We start from the raw sequence: 25,426 nt of genomic DNA on the forward strand, positions 1-25,426 counted from the left end.
TAATCTGTAAAAACAGAGCTGCAGAGTGATGAGGGTGTAAAATAAAAACATAATAAAGCTAACTGTCAATTTTAGCTCAGTAGTCATTGATGGATAAAACACCAAGTAGCATTGGTGCCTAATGTGCTCCAATGCAGCAGGTTTCATACATTTTTTAACTCTGCAAAAACTCAAAATTCTATTAGGACTTACAATTTAGACAACTCAAAATTAACTAGAATTTAAAAATACCCTGACACAAATGGAAATTAAATTGAAACAAGTGGGAAAAACACCTAACTTTTAAGTGATGTGTGTTATCAAGTGTAATGACATTTTTAGGTAATAAATAATATATATATTTTTAAGATCTTAAGTTTTTTTGAGTGATAGCAGTGAATTTGTTGTTGATTTTTCTAGTCACATCTGAGATGCAGTTGTTGGCTGTTTTCAACAATGTACATCTAAAATAATAAAGACATTGATTGTCGAAAAATGGTTCAATATTAGGTGAAATGTCTTGTTTTTTCATATATATTTTAGGGCTGTCAAAATTACCACGTTAACGCGCGGTAATTAATTTTTTAAATTATTCATGTTAAAATATTTGACGCAATTAACGCACATGCCCCGCTCAAACAGATTAAAATGACAGCACAGTGCAATGTTACTTGCTTGTGTTGTTTGGAGTTTTGTCGCCCTCTGCTGGCGCTTGGGTGCGACTGATTTTATGGTCTTAAGCACCCATGAGCATTGTGTAATTATTGACATAAACAATGGCGGGCTACTAGTTTATTTTTTGATTGAAATTTTAACAAATGTTATTAAAACGAAAACACTGAAACATGAGATTGTGCTGTCATTTTAATCTGTTTGAGCGGGGCATGTGCGTTAATTGCGTCAAATATTTTAACGTGATTAATTTTAAAAATTAATTACCGCCCGTCAACGCGATAACCGTTAACGTGATGACAGCCCTAGAATTTATCATTTAAAATTTGCATTTTATATTTCCTTGGGCTGGCTCTGTATATTAAAATTGGTTTGACGAACTGAAAACTATGGCGTCACAAGAGTGCCAAAATGAATAAGAAATACAATCACATAAAATAGAAATCAAGGGAAAATACAGTGGTATGAAAAATGATCGGACCCTTTTGGAATTTCTCACATTTCCGCATAAAATCACCATCAAATGTTATCTGATCTTTGTCAAAATCACACAGATATAAAAACAATGTGTGCTTTGACAGCTTTGGCAGCAATAACTTCAACCAGACTCTTCCTGTAGCTGAGGATCAGTCTGGCACATCGATCAAGACTAATCTGTAATCTGTATTCATCTACAATATCTGTCTGTCTGTCTGTCTGTTTGCCTGTTTGACTGTCTGTCCGTCTGCCTGTCTGTCTATCAAGTCTTTCATTTAGTTAATTTCATTTGAATTCACATTTTAGCTTGGGCAGACCACCGCGATCCAGTGATTTTGTTCAGAATTATCTCAATTTCCAGTAAATAAGATGCATTAAGCTTAGAATCTAGTCTATTAAATGTCTATATCCGAGAATGGACAATATGATTTTTTATTTTTATTTTCAAGCCTGTCCTGTTTAGCTGCTTAGGCACAAAGAAAGGGAATCCGAGTGACTTTATACTGAGGTATAGGCTGAAAAGTTTCAATGTGCCACATGGGAGCTTAGTGTACTCACATGGTGGATGTTTATAATGTTGTTTATTCAGAGGAAAGTAGTGGACAGAAAATGGTTTTTAAGGCGACACAGACAAAGGAAGTAAAAACAGAAGAACAAAAAAAAAAAAAAAAAAAAAAAAAGACAACCAAAAAAAATACATAATTAAATACACGTGCAACCTAAAGTTACTGGTGATGCTATCATTATATGACTATTCTTACAAGAGGAGTAGAATGCACATTCTTAGAGAACAGCCAACGTAATCTCCATAAAAAGTGACTTGTTTCTTGGGAAACGTTTTTACTTCATTGATGCACTGCCAAGAGAACGGCAGACAAGGAGAATAAAGAAGGATGTGGTTAGGGTGTTACCTATGCTCCTCAGGTCTGTACATGTCTGTTACCTCATCTCGCTCCAACACACCCTCAGATTGTTGTAAATAGACAGAGATCTCAGACAAAGACTGACCTATCCACTTAAAATCTTTGCTGTTCTCTGTCTCACTTCTTTCACCACCACATAACCACATATAATGACAACGTAACATCGTTTTGCACTGATGTCTGCTGGCCCATTTTCTTTCAGTGTTTGGTAAACATTTTTTCCCCTGGTTTGCTTAGATCCGATGGGAGAAGAATATCACGTTAGGGGAACCTCCAGGGTTTCTCCACTCTTGGTGGTGGTAAGTATTTTCTTTAAAAATTAAGGTAACATTGCTTGCCTGGATGTTTTCTACCAAAGTCATCCCTTACCCATCATCTCCCAAAATTTTCTAAATATTGAAATAAATAGATAAATATTTTCCACAAGAATGGTGTGTCAGCAGCAAGATCATGATTGATTGTGTTTTACAAGAAACAGATGTGATGTAGTGTAACTCAAATAGAATCTGTAGTTTCATGTTTTGTGTGTTGCAGTGTTTTCTGGGACCTTTACTGTGCAGCCCCAGAAAGAAGAGACACATGTGATCATTCCAGTGAGGCCAAAGCCTTCCATGACTATGTAAGTCAACCAACATTTAGGAATTACCGTATTTTTGCGACCATAGGGAGCATAGTATTGAAAGGCGCAGGCTCATTTATGGGTGATATTTTTGTATTTAACATACACACAAGGCGCACCGCATTATTGGGCGCATGAAAAACATACGCTAGCACGTGCACTATGCATGGTAGCATGTGTTTTTGTTTTGTTTTGTTTTTTTAAGGCAGCGGAAGCAAAAGTTCAATTCAACTCACATCAATCTTAATCAGTCCACAAGTCCATCAAAGTCCTCATCTTCTGTATCCGAATTGAACTTCTGGGCTAGGTCTTCATCAAACATGGCGGCTCAGCTTTTCTTCAGGCAGCGTCTCCCTCTTAAAAATCACCATAGGTGGCAATTTTTTTTTGTTTCGCATTAGTGATAGTCTTGAGTTTGAACTGGGCTTCGTAAGTGTGTCTCTTCGCAGTAGATGCCATTTTCGAGGGTCCTACGCAGAACCAATGTTGTGTAGCCTAACGCACACACTTGAACGTTACAGCTACCAGGGGCACAACCCCTATTACACGCAACCTTCTCCCTTTAAGGTTCTCATGCACTTTTTAAAAAATTGCTCCGTCAGACAGATACATTTTGGTACTCAGTCCACACAATAGGCGGACAACATTATTAGGCGCACCGTCCATTTAAAATTTTTTTTTTTTTTATTTTAGGTGTGCCTTATGGGCGTGAGCATACGGTACTTTTACTCCCATATTATTTATTTACTACAGATGAATCAACGCTATTGAAAAATATATCCATAAAAAATGTTTATTAGGACACGACCGCTTTACCGGTATGAATAAATTACCCGTATTACATAATACTCATACCTGTCAACCCGAGGCCGTTGGCAATCTTCCAAATAGTGACGTATGTCCTTAAAAGATTGGTGACTAATCTTACAATGTCGTATATAGCGTGCAATATGAAACAAAAATAAAACTCAATTTTGAAAATAATATGCATTTATTGGTAATATTGTAACATACAACCTGTTGCAATCAAAACAATATCTTCAGCTATATCATGATTACTAAAATTTAACAGTGACTACTGACTTTTATAATTGTATGTAGCAGTTTTGGCAATTTCTATCATGTCTTTTGATGGCTGCACTTCATGGCACTTCAGCTCGCAATTCAGTTTGACTTGAAAGTAGTTCGTTAGTGTGTCCAATTATAAATAAAAAATGTCAATTGATAAAATTAACCTACCGATGAAATCTTTGAGTCAGGGAACATTTCTTTTGCCAAGTCTGAGAAGTGATCAGCAATAGTTGCAGGCAAATTGTGTTCGGCAACAAATTGGCAGAATAAAATATCTGCTCTCATCACTTTTCATTCTGCAGACTTCATCTTTATGACCAGTGTTGTTAATCTTACTTTTAAAAAGTATATAATTACAGTTACATATTGCTTCTCCCAAAAAGTTATTGAGTTAGTAACTCAGTTACCTGAATGTAAGAGTAGTTAGTTACTTGTCAAAGTACCTGGTGTTACCTTACATGTTTTTTTTCTTCATTTTTTCAAACAAACAAAAAAAAAACAACAACAAAAAAACATAGTAAACTTTGCTATGTTTGGAAGTCATTTAATGTTGTCAATCAACCGTTAAAGTTGTTAAAATTGTTCCCGTTTTTGCATTAGTTTCCTTCTGTCTACTTTCGACATGTGAAAGTTTAAAAACTGTTTCATCATTTAAAGATAGATTCAAGTCAAGATTTTGCCGATTTAGGAGTATTTTAGATAAAAAGTAACTTAGGTTAGCTAGGAAGGTTCACTACAACAGAGCCTTTCTGAGAAGTCTACTGCTTTAAAATGGCGGCCTTTTACCAATGCTGCCGAGTCTGTCACTTCACATGTAGTTCTATATGCATGTGATATCTAGACGTAGATTGAAGGCTGTCAGCTACAATCAGGAAATAATGGAGCCGCCTAGCATCGCGTTTGCTACAGCGTCACAACAAACACTCTTCTCTCTCCGTGTCTCTTACTTTTCTCACGTCATTCAACCAACGTAAGGCATACTAACGCACATTGTCCTGTTGCCGAAACGCTGACAAATTCCGAACGAAGAAAAAAAAACGTAATGCACAAAAACGTACAGATTTTGAACGTATAGCGTACACATTTACTGTAAAAATCAATGCTCACTTGTACAAATTACGCCGAAACTGTACAACTTGGGTTTGGGCGTCACGCCAGCGAGTGAAGGCCGGGCCAATGTTTAATCTGTATATCCTGGTAGCCTCCCTTTACCTCTTTAGACAAAACTTTTTGTCTCTGTTGCTCTGCCATCTTTGCAGAATTCGTGCTAAAGCGTGAGTATCGACTTCCGTCTTTATAATAAATGGGGAAAGGGAGAAGTGACGTATGCAGTAAAGCAGTCAGCACATTTGTAGTTATTTGTAGGGTTCTTGCCTACCTCCTCAAAATTACTTAGTGCCTGTGAAAGCGATACAGACCCCCTCAAGATATAAAAGAGGTGTCATTCAGATCGTTGTCAGTCAACTAAGGGTGCAACGGTACATGTATTTGTATTGAACCGTTTTGGTACGGGGTGTTCGGTTCAGAACGGAGGCGTACCAAACAAGTTTCTGATGTAATGTAACCCGAGGCTGTGAGTCGATCGGGTTACAGTTTCTTTGTGTAGATTATATTTACTCCATCTTCTCTACTATAATTAGGACCAACACGGTAGGACAGTATATAACCCTGAAACGTCAACGGGGCTACAACGTGGCCGCCATGAGAACGCAGTGAAACGCGGGCGTTAAAGTCAATCAGCCAATGCACACCAGTCGCAGTGTGGCCGTTTGTTAGACGCGTCCCAGAAGCGGCTCAACGCGACGCACGCGAAAAGAACGGCAGAATTTATTATTTGACGCAAGACGTGGCCCTCCTGCGTCAATACTACTAGCTAGGATCAGGCAGACTGGAAGTCACTCATGTAAAGACACGGTTGATCTGGCCGATTTTCACACTAATATGCAATTGTAACCTACTTTTTGAGTCCATCAGATCTCTTGAGTGGTAGATTGGGTTACAGTTGACTTGTCTTTGTTGATTTACTGCTGTCTTCTCTGCTATAATAATAACCAACATGGCCCCATGTTCAATACAAAACCCTCTTACCACAACAAAACAAGTAGGAACTAATATTCACATAGGAATTAAAGTTATACAACATGAAATATACAATATAAATGAATACTACATCACATGTAAAATATAAACACATCATAAAATAAATAATAGCTCATTTAAATAAAATAAATTGAAATGAGCTAAAACACCTGTAATTAAATAATAAGAATAATACACAGATCCTGCTTACACAATTAAATTTATTAATTTCTGTGTGGTGCTTAAACTTGAGAAAATCCATCAATAAAGCTTTTGAAAACCGTTAATAATAATTTTTAAAAAATGATTCATTGAGGCATTTCTTTTGTAAAATACATGTTAAAATCTTTGTCATTGGGATTGCGTTTCTCTTTAGCACAGGACTTCTTTTTTCTTCTTTCTTTCAGAAAGAAAGCTGACCAATACGTGGGGTCTGAAAGGCAAATTGTTGTTGGATTATTATCTTTAAATACCCGCTACTTTTTGAGCAGAATTCTAGCTTTGTATAGGCTAATGTTCCTATTGTTGAAAGCACAAAAGTGTGTAATAAACAACTAGCACATTGAAATTTTGCGTTTTGTTTTCCTATTGTTCCGAAAATGAACCGAACCGTGACCTCAAAACGTACCGAACCAAGATTTTTGTGTACCGTTACACCCCTACAGTCGACATATCACAAATGTTTTGAAAATATTTTATAAAGGTTGAAAAGTTACTTAGTGTTGCTTTAAATCTTGAAAACTCACATTCATCTTTGAATGGGATTTATGAACCTCAGTATCCACCAAACAGTACATTGTTTTCATTAAATTGAAAAAAAAAATTGATGTAGTACTTGACTGCAATCAGCAAAGGCTCTGTTGATTCTGTCAAAGATTTGTGTCTTGAAGAGAAAAAACATGCGAGTGTACGTTGGACTACAATGTCCATCTGTCATTTTTACCTCTGAATGTGTAAAGGGGAAAAAGTTTGCAGTGTGCTTACAGTTGCTGCAAACTAAAATTGAAGATGCTTACAGTACTTTTTACTCGATGTTTTAGTTTTCGGAGGACAAGTGCATTGATGGGCTTCAGTTCCCTGTTCTTCCTGTGTATCCTCCGGTCTGACTCATCACATTTGTCTAGGATGAGCTTTATTGAGATGTATAGTAGGAAGTGCACAGGTCAGGACTTTTTGCCTACCCCAGCAGGATCTTCCAACTCCACATCTCCTTTTCTGCGTTATACTCTATCTTCTTTTTTCTCTTTTGCTATCCAGCAGAACATGCGAGTGTGTGCTCCTGCGTACTCTTGTGTGCTGTGCGAGGGCAGGTGGTACCGCTGATGATCGGTGTGATGAATACTGTAGTCACACGAAGGACGAGGCAGCTCTGGGATGATGTCATCATTTGGCTGCGTTGATGGAAGCTGGAGGACAGTTTGACCTTCGTTCTCGGGGACAGGAAAGAAGGATACAATGGTTGAAGGATAGTGGGAATAAGAACGAGAGATGAAAAATGCGTTTCATCAACCTTCAAAGATGAAAAAGCATGTCAAAATACAATTATATCAAGCATAAACAACACAATATTTTCTTCTGTGATCAGAATCAATTCAAGAATGACTCATAATCTTTCTTAACGACTTAGTTTTACATTTCCTGCAGGGCTGTAATCAGAGAAGTACAATTAGACCCATTGTAATTAGACTGAGGTCAGTTTCAATCAACACCTTCAATTCCACACTGCTGGTGAGATCCAATCAGAGATACATCTCACATAGTCGCGTACTGTATCAGTTGCTCAATTATAACCAAGAAGACAATTGCATTAAATGTTAAAAAGACTATTGCAGCTATATTTTCAGTAGGTTCCCTCTCTGTCGTTTCTCGACTTTGATACGCATAGAGATTTTAATCAGATCTTGCAAATGTAATTACCTGCAGGTAGCTAATTAATGAGTGAAGTCCTAATTAAAACCAGTGTGCATTTTTGGCACTGTTACCTTTTTGTTCTTTTCTGAAGCTAATTTTCAGCATTTTACCTAAAAAATATTGTACAGTGGCACCTCAACATACGATCGCATCAACATACTAATCTCTCGACAGCCGACGTAAAATTTGACTCGTCATTTGTCTTGTCATATGAGGACATGCTCGAAATACGACGATTTATGACAGTTTCGCAATTTCATTGTTTTCCCGCAAGACGAACGCACGGCAGATTTTCTTGTGAGAGAAATCAACATGGATCCCAAGAAAGTTAGTGCAGGTGGTGAAAAAAGAAAAAAAGGTGACGTTTACCATTGAAATTAAGAAGGAAATGATAGAAAAATATGAGTGTGGTGTGAGTGAGTGAACTGGCTAGACAAGTGGTTCTTAACTGGGGTTCAGTAAGTAAGCCTCAGGTGTTCAGTGAAGGTTAAGAAATGCAGAGCCCTATTTTGTACACTGACTAAATCAAGGCAAAGTGGCGTTTTAGACCAGGTTTTGGACTGGTTTGCTCTCAATTTACAGTTTTTTTAAAAAAAATTCTTTCAAATGCTAGCCCTCTGTGGAAGAGGAGGAGAAATCTGTTTGCTCAGTGGAAGGTTGACCGGCACTTGGTATGAGGAAGTATAACAAACCTACAGACAGCGTGAACTGCATAGATGATCATTTAATTTTTTTTTTTTTTTTAAAGGGTCATTTTACTCCATAAAAATAGTATGTGATGCAAGGATGCAACAATAAAATGAGAATGTAAATACGAAAACAAACAAAAAAAAGGAACAGTGTGAAATAAGTTTAATTTACCAACCTGAAAATCAACAGTAAAAGTAGGGCTGTCAAAATTATCGCGTTGATGGGCGGTAATTAATTTTTGTAATTAATCACGTTAAAATATTTGATGCAATTAAAGCACATGCCCCGCTCAAACAGATTAAAATGACAGCAGTGTAATGTCCGCTTGTTACTTGTTTTTCGGTGTTTGGCGCCCTCTGCTGGTGCTTGGGTCCAAATGATTTTATGGGTTTGGGGCGTGAGCATGGTGTAATTATTGACATCAACAATTCATTAACCGTCGACGGGATGTTGTGCTCGTCGACGGATTTACGTCATCGATGACGTCGACTATGTCGACTAGTCGGGACAGCTCTAAAAACTTCCCACTCTTTCGCACCTCTTACTCTCTCATTAATCACCCAGTGTGTTCAGCATGCAAAACACAACTGCCATATTGGAACCTGATTCGTTACATGAATTTATTAATACTTGTATTATATTATTAACATTCTAATTTATATTTATAATGTATTTGTTTTGCTATGTGTAATTGCTATCCGTAATTGTAGCCACAGTATATATTAAAGATTAGGCATAGGTTTTTTTGGGCTGTGTAACAAATTACAGTGATCCTTCGCTATTTTGTGCTTCAAACTTCGCGCCCTCAGTCCATCGCGGATTTTTTTCCAATTTCAATGAATAAATAAATACAGTGTTTTATAGTGATGTCCCGATTCGATCACGTGAAGCCTATCACCTGTCCCCCCTGCTGCTTTTTATGCTTACCAAGCAGCTACTTGTTAATGTTATCGATGAGTAACAGCTCTGAAGCTTTGATCTTGCCAGAGAAGCTTGGGAGAGCTTACTATGAAAGGCGTCGAATGTATGAGCTCGTTATGCCTGTTAAACACTAGTGGTAGTGTACTGTGACGAGTCACTGTGTGTTTGTTAGTGAACAGAGTGAGCGGATTTGAGTGGACTCACTCAATGAAGCATTTAATAAAGATAAACACTTTGCTACGATATTCTTTTTTAAAAATAGTTGGGAGAGTAACTTGTTTATTTATCTTTTTTTTTTTAAATTTAAAGTATACTTTGAGGGAAAAAAGGGAAAAATGTCCTATCTTTCCAATGCTAAATCTGAAAAATACAATGAACACACCAATTATATATATATTTTTTATTATAAATAAGTTCCGCCTCTACTTCGCGGGATTTCGATTATCGCGCAAAAAAGAGGGATCACTGTATTGTCACACAATCACACGAATTATGTTGCATTCTTATGGTAAAATCCCGCTCGACACATGACCATTTAAACTTACAAACCAGGTCCTGGAACGAATTAAATTCGAGAGGTACCACTGTATACAGTTCATAGTATAGTTTGGAAGGCTTTTCTTCCACGCAAAGATAAACCATCTATAGTCAGTGAGTGAAGTAAGATATAGTGTTATTGATTTTAAACTTTAGTGAAGGCTTCTCAGGCATCGGATTTGTCGTTTGCAGTTCTGTTAAGTGCTTAGTAAATTGTGTTCTCAAAAGTAAATTAATGGATTCCATTTGTGAGAGGCCATGATATCATGAAAACAAGTTATTTTTAAATGCATTATCAGGATGTGGCCTTGTTGAACAGGTTAGTCTCTGTTTTGTCAATTAAAAAGTTGGGAATACTGTAGTAGAGGGACAGTAGTTTGTCATGACCGATCAGTCTAAGGTGTATGTTAATTCAAACTGCGTTGATGGCTTTATACTGTATGTTTTAAGGTATTTAGAGGTAGACCGATATATCGGTATATATATATATATATATATATATATATATATATATATATATATATATATATATATATACTGGACTGTCTCAGAAAATTAGAATACACAATATTCTAATTTTCTGAGACAGTCCTGTATATTGTTCTATGTAAAGGACGTCAGCCAAGGTCGGCCCCCCACATTTTTACCACGCCAAATCTGGTCCCCTTTGCAAAAAGTTTGGACACCCCTGCTTTAAATGGTGGATTAATGTACAGGACTGTCTCAGAAAATTAGAATATTGTGTATTCTAATTTTCTGAGACAGTCCAGTATATATATATATATATACATATTATTTTTTTATTTATTTTTTTTTTTTAATCCAACCGGCCAATATTAAAAAGTAAATTTGAAACTAGGTATCGGGACTAGAGATTGCGCCATTTTTCAGAGGATCGGAATCGGGTGAAAACGATCGGGTTTTAATTTTCTTTTTTTTTTCTGCTTCATGCTCGTACAGCCTCACTCTTCCTCCTGCTGCTTTTTTTGGTCAGCAGTGCACTGTGAGATTTGCTTGTTAAAGTTAATGATGATTGACAGGCGTTGAAACTTTGATCTTGCCTGAGAAGCTTGGGATCGATACCTTAATAGACGTCGAATGTGTCAATCATCGTTTAGCTTGTAAAACTCTACTTTGCTGTGGCAACTCATTGTGTGAGTGTGCGCAGCTGTTCTCAGCTGTGAGCGGATTTGACTAGACTCACTCAATGAAACATTTAATAAAGACAAGTATTTTTCTATGTTATTCTTGTGTAAAAATAATTCGCATTATGAAGGCGACACAGTGGGACAGCAGCATGTTTAAAACTTTTTATTTATTTTTTTTGAACACTTTTTTCTGCAAATTTTATTCAACTTCAAAAGAGATGTTTCTTAGTCCAAGTAATTCAGGCACTTTTGGAGCTATTATTTTTTATTCGTATGATTCAATATACATGCTTTAGGCATTTCAATGAAGTGTTTGTATTATTATTATTCATTTTTTTTTAGACAATTTTTACATTTTTACTGCAAATGAATATCGGCTCCAAAAATCGGTCATCGGCCCCTCTGACTACTAATAATTGGTATCTGTATCAGTCCAGAAAAACTCATATCGGTCGATCTCTAAAGGTAATGCAGGGAAAAAAAGGCAGTTTTATCAGAATGTCTGTCCTTTATCGCAATGCCACTATATTTTGTATTTACATACAATATTGCAATGTCTACAGTATTTATGTTCTAATAAGTGCTTCAGTGTGTTTTTGTCTAACTGTACTACAATCTGCATAGTCAGTTAATATTCTTCCAAATAGACAGGTAGTCCAAGATTGTGAAGAAAATTGTTATTTTCGGACGGATGAGTTTGATACCGAACTCTTCGAATTGAGGAGATTATCAGCGTCTGACACTTGTACTGGTTGTGCTGTGCAACCCCTGATAAGAAAGTGCTTATTAACGGAAGCGAGCTGTTGGTTTAAAAAGTGTCCTCGGGGGAAAGGAAATATGCTTAAAAAGAGAATTGTATGTCTTTGAGTGTCCTCAGAAATGAAAACTTTGCATCTTGTCTCAGTGTGGGGATGTTAAAGTAATTATTTTATTGCAGAAGGTATTGTAGGCCTCTCTTTTTTTTTTCTTTTTTTTCTTCAGATGGACTTTACAACTCTTAGACTAAATGTGAAACCACTTCATTATATATAATTGCACTTGTTCAACAAACTGATGGCAAACAAATTTGGAAATTAGGTGTGAAACATACTGTTACTCATCCAGTGTTGAATACATTTTAAAAGATGGTTTTTGCTCCAAAATGGATACAGAAAATATTTCAATTGTGCTGAATTAAGCTTGCAATTGTTTTATTTGTTCACACTGCCGCCATGTGCTGAAAAATCCCAAATGCAAGAAAATGCAGAATTAAAAGTGTTGTCAGAGCTGATATGCATGACTTTGCAAACACATGACATTCAGGAGCTCCCAAATTGTATTGTTAAATAAACAGTATGTCGTGATCATTCATTTTTTTTTAGAGCTACCTGATGATTTAGTAAATCTGTCCACCCTCCCTGCCAGTGTAGAAAATAGTTGGATGAGGAGGTAAATAGGCAGCAGTGTTCTCATACGAAGCCTGCCTGGTGTCGTTACACAACATCAGTGTGGGAGATGGCAGACACACAGCAGTGGGAAACCAACAGGAGAGCTCACGAAGCATTGCTGTGCTCAAGCCACTTTGATTAAAAAAATAATAGTAATTTTAATGGGCTAAATATACTGCACATACTCATTGTGTGTTTACCGTATTTTTCGGACTATAACTCGCACCTGAGTATTAGTCGCACCAGCCATAAAATGCCCAACGAAGAGGAAAAAAAACATTTATAAGTCGCACCGCAGTATAAGTTCCATTTTTGGGGAAAATGTACTTGATAAAATCCAACACATAGAACAGATATGTCATCTTGAAAGTAGGGCTGTCAAAATTATCACGTTAACAGGCGATAATTAATTTTTCTAATTAATCACGTTAAAATATTTGACGCAATTAACGCACATGCCCCGCTCAGATTAGAATGAGTGTCGTGTCCATTTGTTACTTGTGTTTTTTTGTGTTTTGTCGCCCTCTGCTGGCGCATTTCCTGTGCAACAGACGAGCATGTAGACCACAGGACTATACTTCTACATGATTTTGAGTCATGATTTTCCTTATAAAGTAATTGCAACTAGTGCTACAACGATTATTCGATTAACTCGAGTATTCGATTAGAAAAAAAATATTCAAATCAAATTTTGCTGCTTTGAATATTCGTTTCATTAAAGTGGCATCGTAATGGTTTGTCTTTTAAGTGTTTGCATTAAGCTTTATTGATTTGGGTAGATACACTGCCCTCTAGTCTGCCTCATTTCACATGGCCGAATCCAGCTGTTCCATGTTAAGACCAACATAGACAAGCTAATATTTTTTATAATGCCTTCGTAATTTAGTTTCTAGGTAAATTTAGCCTTTTTTTTGTGGGAATATGTGTCTGAACCATGTGTTAAGAGCATTGTGGAAAAAAAACGTGAACGTTTTATAGCATTTAGCTAGCGAACCTTTGCTATGTAAGTTAGCCAATTGTTCTTTTGTTGTACATAGATCCTCATTTATTTATTTATTTATTTATTTATACCGTTTAAGGCTCAGCTCAGCTATTTCAATTTTTTATGTTCGTTATCGGATTACTCGATTATTTGAACTAATTTGTTCATCGATTAATCGATTACTAAAATAATCAATAGCTGCAGCCCTAATTGCAACCCACATGCGTTGTCTGTCTCTGTGCGGTAACACCTGAAAGGGAAAGGCAACTGCAGACAAAAATACCATAGGGATTGTGTAAAAGAGTTTATTGAACACACACAAAAAAAAAACATGCGATCGCGAAAGGGAGACACAAAAGGGGTCCGTGGCAGTAGGTCAGGATCAATTAAAGAAAAAGAAAAAAAAAGGAGGAAAAACCACGGTGAGAGGCAGACAAACAAACAACAACAAAAAAACAAGGCAATGATGCAACAAGCAACGAAGGGACATTCAAACTGTCAAATGGCAGCAAGTCAATATCTTTGCAAGCCGCCTAGGATCGGTTTAAAACACTGCTGATGAGTTGAAATTGGATGCAGGTACGACGTTGGGAACTCATGCCACAGCTCTGTAACAAAACAATCTGAACAACAGCAGAATGTGGCAAAATCATGCCAGTTGTCATACTAGCTTCGCTTGCTAGCTAGCACAGCTCTTCTCCTAGTCCAGCGACATCACCTCCAGTGTGGATTTCGCGTGTAAAACACGCCTTCCGTAGATCAAAATATGTACTATGTGGTTATAATAACATATTTTAGTAAAAGAGAAAAATTGTGGCTTATTAGAGCCTACAAGTCTTGAAGTCCGAGATTGCCTTTAAAACTGATATCCTGTTGCATTGGCAACAAATCATCACAGACACTTAACATATAAAAAGATTGTATTTTTTTTCCTTTCCAGCTAAATTGGAATGAACTATAACCAATTACTAATATTTTCCATCATTCATTATAATATTTAAATTCTGAGTTTTTATGCTCCCACCATTTTGCAGTTGTGAAATTGCTGTCATTCTTTTTATTGGATATTAAATTGAAGTTGTTTTTTTTTTTTTTTTTTTTTTTTTTTACCATAGTTGTTTAAAAAAAAAAAAAAAAAAAAATCTAGATCACTTTGGGAGGCAAATTCAGTGCTTGAACTTTCTTTTGTGTTAGCAGTTTTTGAGGACTGACCAAAAAGGACACAGATCCTGTTGTCTTAAAGCTTTGTGGGTAACAAGCTGCTTCCAACCAGTTGTGAACCAAGGGGTATGCGAAGACCCCCAGTCTGTTTCCAAGGAAACAGAGCCATCTCTCCTCCTCTCTCCATCCTCCAATGTTCCTTGGCACTGTTGAAAAAGAGGAGGAGGGAGATGTGCAGGTGACTCACTGTAGCATCATCTCCATGGCAATGAGGAGCAGGGTCCTCAGTGAGGTGGGGAGTGGGGAAAACTCCATAGTTGGAGCTAGGGTAGAATTGGTTCTCAAAACAAGTGATGCTCCCTTCCTTCTTGAGTCCTTCCTTCAATCTTCCTCACAAATATAGATATAATTGCTTTGTTTTTTTCTCTTTTTTTCTATCACATCCTTTTCACCTTCAGTCTTGCATAGCCTTCTCGTGTCATTCAGTTTCACACAGTGTCATATGTGCATGTTGGGACAAGTAGGTGGATTGGTACAGGGTTTCCCCTAGGATTTTTTGAAGCTGTGGTGGTGGGCTGCATCAGAGTCGGACCGCCTCACCATGTCGTGCCACGGCAAAATTGCGTCATATCATGACAATTTTTTTTTTTCACATTTTGTTACCCAAGAAGAACCATAACAAAGATCTATTTGAAATATTTCATTAGCCAGGCTAATGTCGTAGCTCTCAGCTACGGTACATGTACGTAAAATGCGTAGCTGATTACAGCTACATTACCCTACGTAATAATACGACTTTTTTTTTTCTCGTAGCAATAGTACTACTTACATCTCGTAGTCCTTAATGTACTACATTAACAAAACAATACTAATCCTTCTGTTAATGGACCAATGGCGTAGGTTTGCATAGGGACGTTAGGAACATAACACTAGGAACTTTTCAGGATGCTCAAATTGTCCTCACCAACATTTAGGCAACCTTATTTGCATTATATAATGAGTTCAGTTATAGAGGTCAAGATTGTCTTCACATATTTTGTGAGGACAGAATTGACCCTACCATTATTAAGTGAATTACTTTCATTATGTTCAGACTTACAATGACACAAATTTTCCCCCTCAAACGCAGGTTTGATTGGCTGATGACTAGTTGAATTCCCTTGTTTTCAGTGTAAATCTACTTGAAATAAGTGAAATTATCTGCCAGTGCTTCAAGTAAATTTTATTCAGATTTCTTGACATTAAAAACAGCTCTCTGAAAATAATTAGGGTTGGGTATCTCTAGCATGAAGCCGATTTGATATGTATCTAGATACACAGGTTACGATTCGGTTAAAAAACGATACATTTTTAAGGCTGAGCGATTCAATACGATTCGATACAGTGTAAGAACGATACAGTTCGATAGAGTGAAAACGATACGATAGTAAATATTTGTTGTGTTTGTTTGTACAGTATTTTAAACATATACAAAGACCACATTTCTAGTTTGGGAAAATTAAACAACAAAATTTCATACCAATGTTATGTTTTATTTTTTTATGAAAAATAAAAAAAGGCTTACTATATGACCGTCATTTTGTTGGATGGGATTGATAATAAAATAAAACTCCAGTGACAGACAACAATAAAGTGCGGTAATTCAATTAATGTATTTCCTGGTGTTTTTAACACAAGAGGTAAGTAATTTAAGTGCAAACTTTCAACGTAATCATCTTACAAACAAAAAATATTAATTATATGCAGCAACTCTGGGGGAAAAAAAGAATTAAACCTGCTAGTGTTATCATAAATAAATAATAAAATATGCTTTACGACTAGTATAATTGGGGGAATAAAAACATGGCATTTTAGACAGAAAGGTCAATAATCATTACTTTAACCTAATACACAGCAAAGTCATTCACTTATGCCTGTGCTTCCTCATTTTTTATTCCTCATCACTGTCCATATCTTTTTTGAAGGGCAGATTTTTCTTGAGGAAGAGCAACTAATCCACATGTTCATGTTTAAGTAGACTGCATTTCGTGGAAACAATATGCCGCCCTTTCCACCATTGTAGTGGGTTATTTTTCAGGGTTTAAAAACTCATGATCTCTGTACCGCTCCACACTTCACACAAGCTCTGTCCCATGCAAACAGATCTGGCTGCCTTCATCATTTCAAAGTCCAACTTTTGTTTTCCTGGGTGCGTTGAAAATCAATCGCTGCACGTCGCTGGCGTCGGTGATCACACTGCCCATTGTTTTAGCATGTTGCTTCGTTGCCACTACTAGTTTCGTTTTGGGCTGTGAAGAAAATGCTACGGAGCGTGTGTTACAGTGGTTTCGTTAGCTCTCGCGTTGTTATGACACGCCCGTGACGATTGGGTAATGACGGCGACTAGTAGCGGTTCTGCCGAAATGCATGGGAAGTTGAGGCAACCACGACTGTGAGTAGTGCTTGTCCATATTATATCATGCGTGCGGTCTCGATCTAAGTGCGCTGTGTGGTGAATGACACAAGCTCAGCATGTGAACTAAAGGCTAAATTATTATCATATTAAGCAATGCATTGAACTAGGCATTAGAAGCCGATTCTTGTGCTCGTGATAGCCGAATTCTATCTCTACTATCGGTTCATTGAATATTTAATGGCTAATTACTGTCGAATGGTAACTTTACTATCGATACATCTGTATCTCTCACCTGTAAAACCGGATATCCAGTCGTATCGGTTTATCGCTCTCAAGCTTAGAAATAATCTTAACACTCTTATTTTAAGCAAAAAGTGAGTATATTTAATCTTAAAAAAAAACTTTTTTTCGTCAGAAATAATCTTCTTTCAAGAAGTGATATTGTTCAGAACATTATTTGAAATCATTTTCCCCCATGATTTTGGTTAAAAATGACCAACCTTTAAATGTATGGGCTTAATAAGAAAAATGGTAATATTTACCTGAAGTAAATTGAATAATCTGACCCATTAATCTGTTAACTAGTCTTTAACACTCAAAACCAGATGGAAAAAAAATATTCGAATAGATTTAAGAAAAATCATCAGATTGAAACGTTATAAATTTGCACTGTGAAAGGTAGTACAAGTCAATACAGATTTATTTTTGCTTTGATCATTAAGCCTATCAATTAATTAGGTTCATAATGGTGAGAAATTAAGCCCTGACCCCCGTTCACCTAATCAGTTTGGCTTTATTAATGTCCTGTTCCCAGGTAAAAGTGTACATGCAGGTTATGCTGATATACAGTAGCGTCCCCACCAATATTGAGACCAAACCTACGTCCTTGTAATGGAGCCATTTCAAGGTGTAGGGGGAAATTCTAACTGCCGTGTAAAGAGTTTTACTAGTTTTGGTGAGAAGGTGAATAGTTTTTTTGTTGTTGTTGTTGTTCGTGAACTACTTTTCTACACAAACACACATCAAGGTACCATTTATCTTAGCAAGGAGAGGTGTGAGAGACATCTTTTGAGTGTCCTAGAGCTCATGAAACGGGGAAAAAAAGTGCATTTATTAAGGTTTTGTCAGCCGTGATTGAATATATCCGTCCGCTGTAACATGCGTTGTTGACACATTAGCGCAGCGGCACTGGGCACTCTGACCCGCCATTCGGCGCAAATTCATTCAAACTTGCTTTTCCGTACAAGACGGCCGTCCACCACTCACTTTCGCCGAAAAGTCAGGTCCAAAATACAGTAATGCCCCGGATGGGGGGGAGAAGGACAGGAGTCTGTATTGGCTTAGCCACTTTATTGTGGCAACAATAATAAAGAAAAAGAATAACAAAATAACGGCGGGCTTCCGCGACATGCGACCGCTATCTCCTTCTCGCGTCCCTCTACGTCACAGCTTCCCGTCCGATCGTCACTTTTTAAGGTGGGCCCCGTATAGTTACGGACATTACAATACACAATGAATAGTTTGCCGCTAAACCCTTCACTTTAGGCTGCTGTTAGCTTGAAACGGCCTTAAAAAAAAAAAACATAAATAAAACATCTCTTTTGCACGGCGTGCCGGCTTTTATTTTGTTGTGGCGGTGCGCCACAATATTTAATATGTAGGGGAAACCCTGTGGTAGGTTTGTGTGGGGGTCGATGTTTTTTTTTTTTGTCTAAATGTGCCGTGCGATCAGCAAGCAACTAGTGCTGATTTTCCCTGCATAAGTTAGTACATTTCAGAAAACTGCTCAGCATAATGTAGTATAGCTTTCTATCACTTCTGATCAGTGTTTTTGTCAACGATATTGACAACAAAAATATTTCGTCAACGAACACTTTTTTTCATGACGATGACTAGACGATAACGAGCTTAAAAACGTGTTTTGGGAGACTAAAACATAGCGAGACGAATGCCCGTTTTCGTCTGATGGGATGGGATGTGATGAGACAAGAATGACACGAAAATGTGCAATAGTTTCTGTCACATGTTCACAATGTGCAATATTTTATGTGTATTTAGCCTCCATCGTAGCAGTGTCTGGTTGTGTCACTCACCAGTGTGTCGTCTCCAGTCTCCGTGTAGGCTTTATTTTCTTGGCCAGAGATGTTGCTTTAGCCTTTAAAGTTCTATGGTGAGTGATCATGACACAGTAAATGTAACTCGTAGCGTTAGCATTATGCTAATGCGAGCGTCCTCTTAAACGCTCGGAAAACTTTATTTTACATACAGTTGGTACATTTTTGGTAAAAGTTGACTAAAACTAGACGAAATTAGTCTTGCTTTCATCAACAAAAACTAGATGCAGACACATTTTGAGATGACTAAAATTTGACTAAGACTAATAAATATTATAAGACCAAAATTAAAAGGGCTGCCAAAAAAAAACAAAAAAACACTGCTTCTCACTACAGCCACGTTTTATTCAATTGAACACCCCTCCATGATTTTTGTGTTTTTATCATTGTTTATTTATATACTTATATGATCTTTATTCCGGAATCTCACAGTGGGTCCATAGCACACACACACCAACAAAGAAAAAAAAAAAAAAAAAAAAGAAAACCGTACATACGGAGACATAATAATAAAGTGACTTGAAAGAAAAAAAATAAAATAAAAAAAAAAAAAAAAAAAAAAAAAAAAAACAGAACAACAAGGAAGCACTGGCAATCAGTGCACAACAAACAGGCTTTTGTGCCAATGGCACCACAGGCTCGAACTAAATCTAAAGCTCATTGTATATATATATATATATATTTATTTTATTTATTTATTTTTTGCGTCACCTCTCATTAGAATCTGTATATCTATCTAATAGATTTTAGATTTCCATTTAGTTGTGACATAGCTTCCACTTACATTCCTGGTTTGTGCTATCACAAAAGATGCTAAACACAGAATGGAAATGGAGACAAAGTGTTATCCGTGTATCATTCGTTCATTCCATATCTGTTTTAGTATACCAAAATCGGAAAACGGATAACGACTTTTTTCATTTCCCGTTTTCAAATCAAAAGTCGAAAAAACAAATAAGGGCCTGTTTTTCGCTGTTTTGAGTTTGTTTTCAAATTAGTAAATGGAATATGAGAAAATGCAATTCTTAATTATCATGGTATTTTTGTTCTATTCGTTTTTGGAAGGTATAATTTTTGATGTGTAGTGACTTCTTACTTAATGTTTTTGTCGTGGATGGTGGACATAGGTGCTTTTTAAAGAGGGGAAAATGCTGTTTTTGAAAAGAGAACTTGTATCAGTGTATCAACAACTTCCGGGTCACCACATTGAAAACGTCAACAGATATGGAATGAACAAATAATACTGAATAACACCAATATTTTTTATTTGAAAATGAGAAATGAAATAACAGGTCGTTATCCGTTTACTGATTTTGGATTCTAAAACAGATATGGAATGAACGAATGATACACGGATAAAGTACCTAGATGGTTATGTAAATGAAAAGATTTAAAAATAAGATGTAAAAGACAACTCAGGCCTGCTCAGAGTCAACAGGAATGCTAATACAATCAAACTAGTGTGTGTTTCATTTGTGTTTTTGGGGCCCAATATTCATGAGTTTGTTCATTGTATCAGGCATTATATCATGACTCCAAAACTAAATTTTTAGTGACTCATTTTCACTCTTTTTTTCAGAGCAATTTTAATTGTTAGTCACGACTGGACTCAAGGGAGGAGTTTTTTTGGTTGACAAAAATGATTTATTTAACAAAGTCTTTCTCAAGGTGAAAACAAACAAGGCAGGTTCTTCTACAAAAATTCACTTCATCAAGGAAGGCAAAAACGTTTTCAAAAACACAAAGTAGCAAACAAACTCAGAAATGTATACAAAATTTTCACAATCAGAAGGCAGGTTCTTCAACAAAAATTCACGTCATCAAGGAAGGCAAAAATATCATCAAAAAACAAAGTAGCAAACAAACTCAAAAGCCTAACAAAATTCTTCAGGACTTGATTCACGTGGTGTCTTTTGCTGTGGACGATAGCAAGCTGGGGTGACGCGTCAGCGGACGAAGACATTCTGGCACAAAACAAAGGGGAGACTGACTACCGTAATTTCTGGACTATAAGCCGCTACTTTTTTCCCTCATTTTGAATCCTGTGGCTTATAGTACAATGCGGTTTATTTGTTGATTTATTTGGGTAAATAGTAGGGTTGTTCCGATCATGTTTTTTTGCTCCCGATCTGATCCCGATCGTTTTAGTTTGAGTATCTGCCGATCCCGATATTTCCCGATCCGATTGCTTTTTTTTTTTGCTCCCGATTCAACTCCAATCATTCCCGATAATTTTTCCCGATCATATACATTTTGGCAATGCATTAAGAAAAAAATGAATAAAACTCGGACGAATATATACATTCAACATACAGTACATAAGTACTGTATTTGTTTATTATGACAATAAATCCTCAAGATGGCATTTTCATTATTAACATTCTTTCTGTGAGAGGGATCCACGGATAGAAAGACTTGTGACTTTGTATATTGTGACTAAATATTGCCATCTAGTGTATTTGTTGAGCTTCCAGTAAATGATACTGTAGCCATGCCCAATGCATGATGGGAAGTGGAACCATGACTGTGCGTAGTGCTATCAATTGATATATCTTTTCTGCGTTGGGAAATAATTTAAGGTGTTAAGAAAAAGATCATTTGCTACCTTGCTTCCCCACATTGCTTCCCATGATATTCCTAGTCGTAGGGAGAGGAATTGTAAGGCTTTAGCCAATTAAAAAAAGGCTCCAAAGGCTGCCAAAATTCACTCTACTCATTTTACACTGCCTTATATCTCTCTATATAGGTAGAACGGCGCCATTACAGATTGAGCGCAACAATGCGTGGGTGGGTCGTGCAGCGCATGCATTAATTGCGTTAAATATTTTAACGTGATACATTTTTTTTTAAAAATTAACGCCGTTATCGGGATAAATTTGATAACCCTACCTTAAGCCTAAACTAAAGACTCTGGATGAGTGTAACATATTATGTTTCTAACGTTAAATACAATTAGAAAACGATTTAATTAAAAAATATATATATATATTTAAAAAAAGGCATGGCCGATATTTTTTTGCCGATTCCGATACTTTGAAAATGACGTGATTGGACCCGATCGATAGGGGTGCCGATCGATCGGGACATCTCTAGTTAATAGGTAACACTTTATTTGACAGTGTCGTCATAACACTGTCATAAGACTGTCATAATTATCACATGACACTATAATGGGCATTACTGAATGCTTATGTCATTAAGTGTCATCCATTTTTGTCCAGCTTGGCTTACATCCATTCAAAAGTGTGACATTTTGCCAGATAACACTAAATGACATCTGTTATAAGCATTCATTAATGCTCATGACAGTGTCATGTCATAGTTATGATTGTTTAATGAGTCTTATGGCGTCACTGTCAAATAAAGTGTTACCAAATACCATAACTAGCAATTAATGAAACAACGAGAACAGTAACTGAAGAAATAATTAGCACAGAACATGAATTTTGATTGTTATTTACATCTGTAGCGCTGCAATGCATGCCAGGAGGCAGGTTGGACAACAACAGTGTTTACAGCAGGTGGCAGCAGAGGTTGACTGTCTCCCCCAAGGGAGCAGTGATGGCCAATTGAAGCTTCTTGAAGAAATGAAGCTTTGGCTGCAGAGCTTCATTGTTTCATGGTGGTTCATTTGGTCTTATGACATATGATATGTCGTATGATGCTGCTGTCAAATAAAGTTTTACCGCTTAATATCTTTTGGTGTAAATATCCCAGAATACAGTGAGGACAGCTGCGGCCTATAGTCCAGGGCGGCTTATTTATGAGCAAATGTTGTTTTCGTGCCAAATTTGGTGGATAGTGGCTTATAGTCAGGTGCGCCTTATAGTGCAAAAATTACGGTATATATACACACAAAAGGGAATGGGGAACAGGTAGGAACAATTGGTGATTAGGGAGCACATGAGGAAGAGCAAGTTCTCTGAAACAAGGAGGGAAAGAATTTCAAAATAAAGCAAGAAATAACCATGACACGACAGAACCTCACCACGGTGGGATATTGAGCATTTTGGACTTCAATGTTTATTTGTCTTGCATTTATAGAGGATATGCTCCGTAGTGAGCTGCCTGCTTACGATTTTTGTTCCTACCAAGTCAGCCTGTCGCAATATGCAATAATTCCATTTATCGCGCGATAAATAAAAATGAAGGCGTTAATTTTTCCTCTGCGATTTATCGCCTCTCGTGCACGTGCATGCGCGCGTGCGGCAAACGTGCTGTTAAAAGTTCGGATTCCTCATTACCAACTACGCAAAATGCATCTTCGTTCCAGGTCCGGTTATCGCGACAGGCCTACTACCAAGTGCATTGACAATACTTGAGTCACACATTGATTGCTGCAAAGTTGCAGACGTCTCCTCGGAACTTGTGAATGTGTCACATTTAAAGGGAATCAAGGGAACTGCCTTAATTGGCTGCGAATGGATTCTTAGAGTTCACGCCTACTCTTTCAAATGCCCATACTTGTCGCAGCCTGTCAAATTACCAAAACCTAGTCTCAAATTGTTTGTGTAAATTTGCACTGGCCACAAAAAGAGTTCCCTTGTTGTAACTGCTTGCCTGAATTCTGAACAGGAAGCATGAGTTTATTTTCCACTAGCGATGTGAATGTTGTAATGCATGATTTGTTTGGGATCATTTTTACACAGAATGCTTTTGCTGACGTAACCCACGCGCTGCTTTGCTTGTTTGCTGAGTATTGATCAGGAATCAACTCTGCATAAAAGACAGAGCCCGTTGCCTCTATGCTACACCACTGTTTTAACTATAATGTTGCTCAATGACAGAGTATAAGGATAAAACATACCATGACACAGCATCCTCTTTATCCCAAGCTGTGGCTGTAATCTTCCTCCTTTCCGCTCTATTGCGTCTCTCCCTGTTATCTTCCCCCCGGCGTGGTGAAGCCAAGTGAGATAGAGACTTGTGCTGAAGTGTGAATCTCCAGCACCACACTGGCTATCATTTTCAGACCGTTGTGTGTATCTGGCAGCGCATCAGCCCAGCAGCACCACTTCACTTCTCACACGGGCCGTCACTGGCCATCGATGTTTACAGGGGTCGATAATGACATCAGTGATAAACAAGCGGTACCCCATACTCCGACCGAGAACCTGATAGTGTCCTACCTGTAATCGGCAGTGAATTCAGGTAGATTAATATTGTGTTGCTATTACCTGATTATCAGCTTTAATGACAGCACGTGCTGATTATTTTCTCTCCCAGGTGATTAAAACTGGAAAAAAAATAAAATAAATTAAATGGGTGAAATCAAGGTGCACTATTGCCTGGCAAGAGGTATTTTGTGGACTGAAATCAACTAAAATCTTTTGCTTATCTTAAAATCTCTAATAGTCCTAGTTAATTACACTGGGCAACAATTTGAAAAAATATGTGTTGTTATAAACTAAGCTTGAGAACGATAAACCGATACGACTGGATATCCGGTTTTACATGTGAGAGATACAGCTGTATTGATAGTAAAGTTCGACAGTAATTAGCCATTGAATATTCAATGAACCGATAGTAGAGATAGAATTCGGCTAGCGTGAGCACAAGAATCAGCTTCTAATGCCTAGTTCAATGCATTGCTTAATATGATAATAATTTCGCTTTTACTTCACATGCTGCACTTGTGTCATTCACCACACAGCACACTTAAATTGAGATCGCATGCATGCTATAATATGGACAAGCACTACTCACAGTCGTGGTTGCCTCAACTTCCCATGCATTTCGGGAGAACCGCTACTAGTCGCCGTCATTACCCGATCGTCACGGGCGTGTCATAACAACGCAAGAGCTAACGAAACCACAGTAACGCACCCTCTGTAGCATTTTCTTCACAGCCCAAAACGAAACTAGTAGTGGCAACGAAGCAACATGCTGAAACAATGGACAGTGTGATCACCGATGCCAGCGACGTGCAGCGATTGATTTTCAACGCACCCAGGAAAACAAAAGTCGGACTTTGAAGTGAGGAAGGCAGCCAGATCTGTTCGCATGGGACAGAGCTTGTGTGAAGTGTGGAGTGGTACAGAGATTGTGAGTTTTTAACCCTAAAAAATAACCTACAACAATGGTGGAAAGGGCGGCATATTGTTTCCACGAAACGCAGTCTACTTGAACATGAACATCTGATCTTCAAAAAAGATATGGACAGTGATGAGGAATAAAAAATGAGGAAGCACAGGCATAAGTGAATGACTTTGCTCTGTATTGGGTTAAAGTAATGATTATTAACCTGTCCGTCTAAAATGCCATGTTTTTATTTCCCCAATTATACCAGTCGTAAAGCATAATTTATTATTTATTTATGA

The 25,426-nt window shown here is 37.3% G+C and overlaps 1 protein-coding gene across 1 annotated transcript in view; it reads left to right on the forward strand.

Annotated features, from left to right (window-relative positions):
- Positions 1-25,426, forward strand: part of LOC130913915 (single-stranded DNA-binding protein 2) — a 171,025-nt gene that overhangs the window by 96,274 nt on the left and 49,325 nt on the right. The window contains exons 3-4 of the mRNA XM_057832882.1: positions 2,289-2,350; positions 2,586-2,670. Of these exons, the coding sequence (XP_057688865.1) occupies positions 2,289-2,350; positions 2,586-2,670 (147 nt within the window). The remainder of the gene's footprint in view (positions 1-2,288; positions 2,351-2,585; positions 2,671-25,426) is intronic.

This window comes from Corythoichthys intestinalis, chromosome 3 (assembly GCF_030265065.1).
Source record: "Corythoichthys intestinalis isolate RoL2023-P3 chromosome 3, ASM3026506v1, whole genome shotgun sequence".
Taxonomy (NCBI): Eukaryota; Metazoa; Chordata; class Actinopteri; order Syngnathiformes; family Syngnathidae; genus Corythoichthys; species Corythoichthys intestinalis.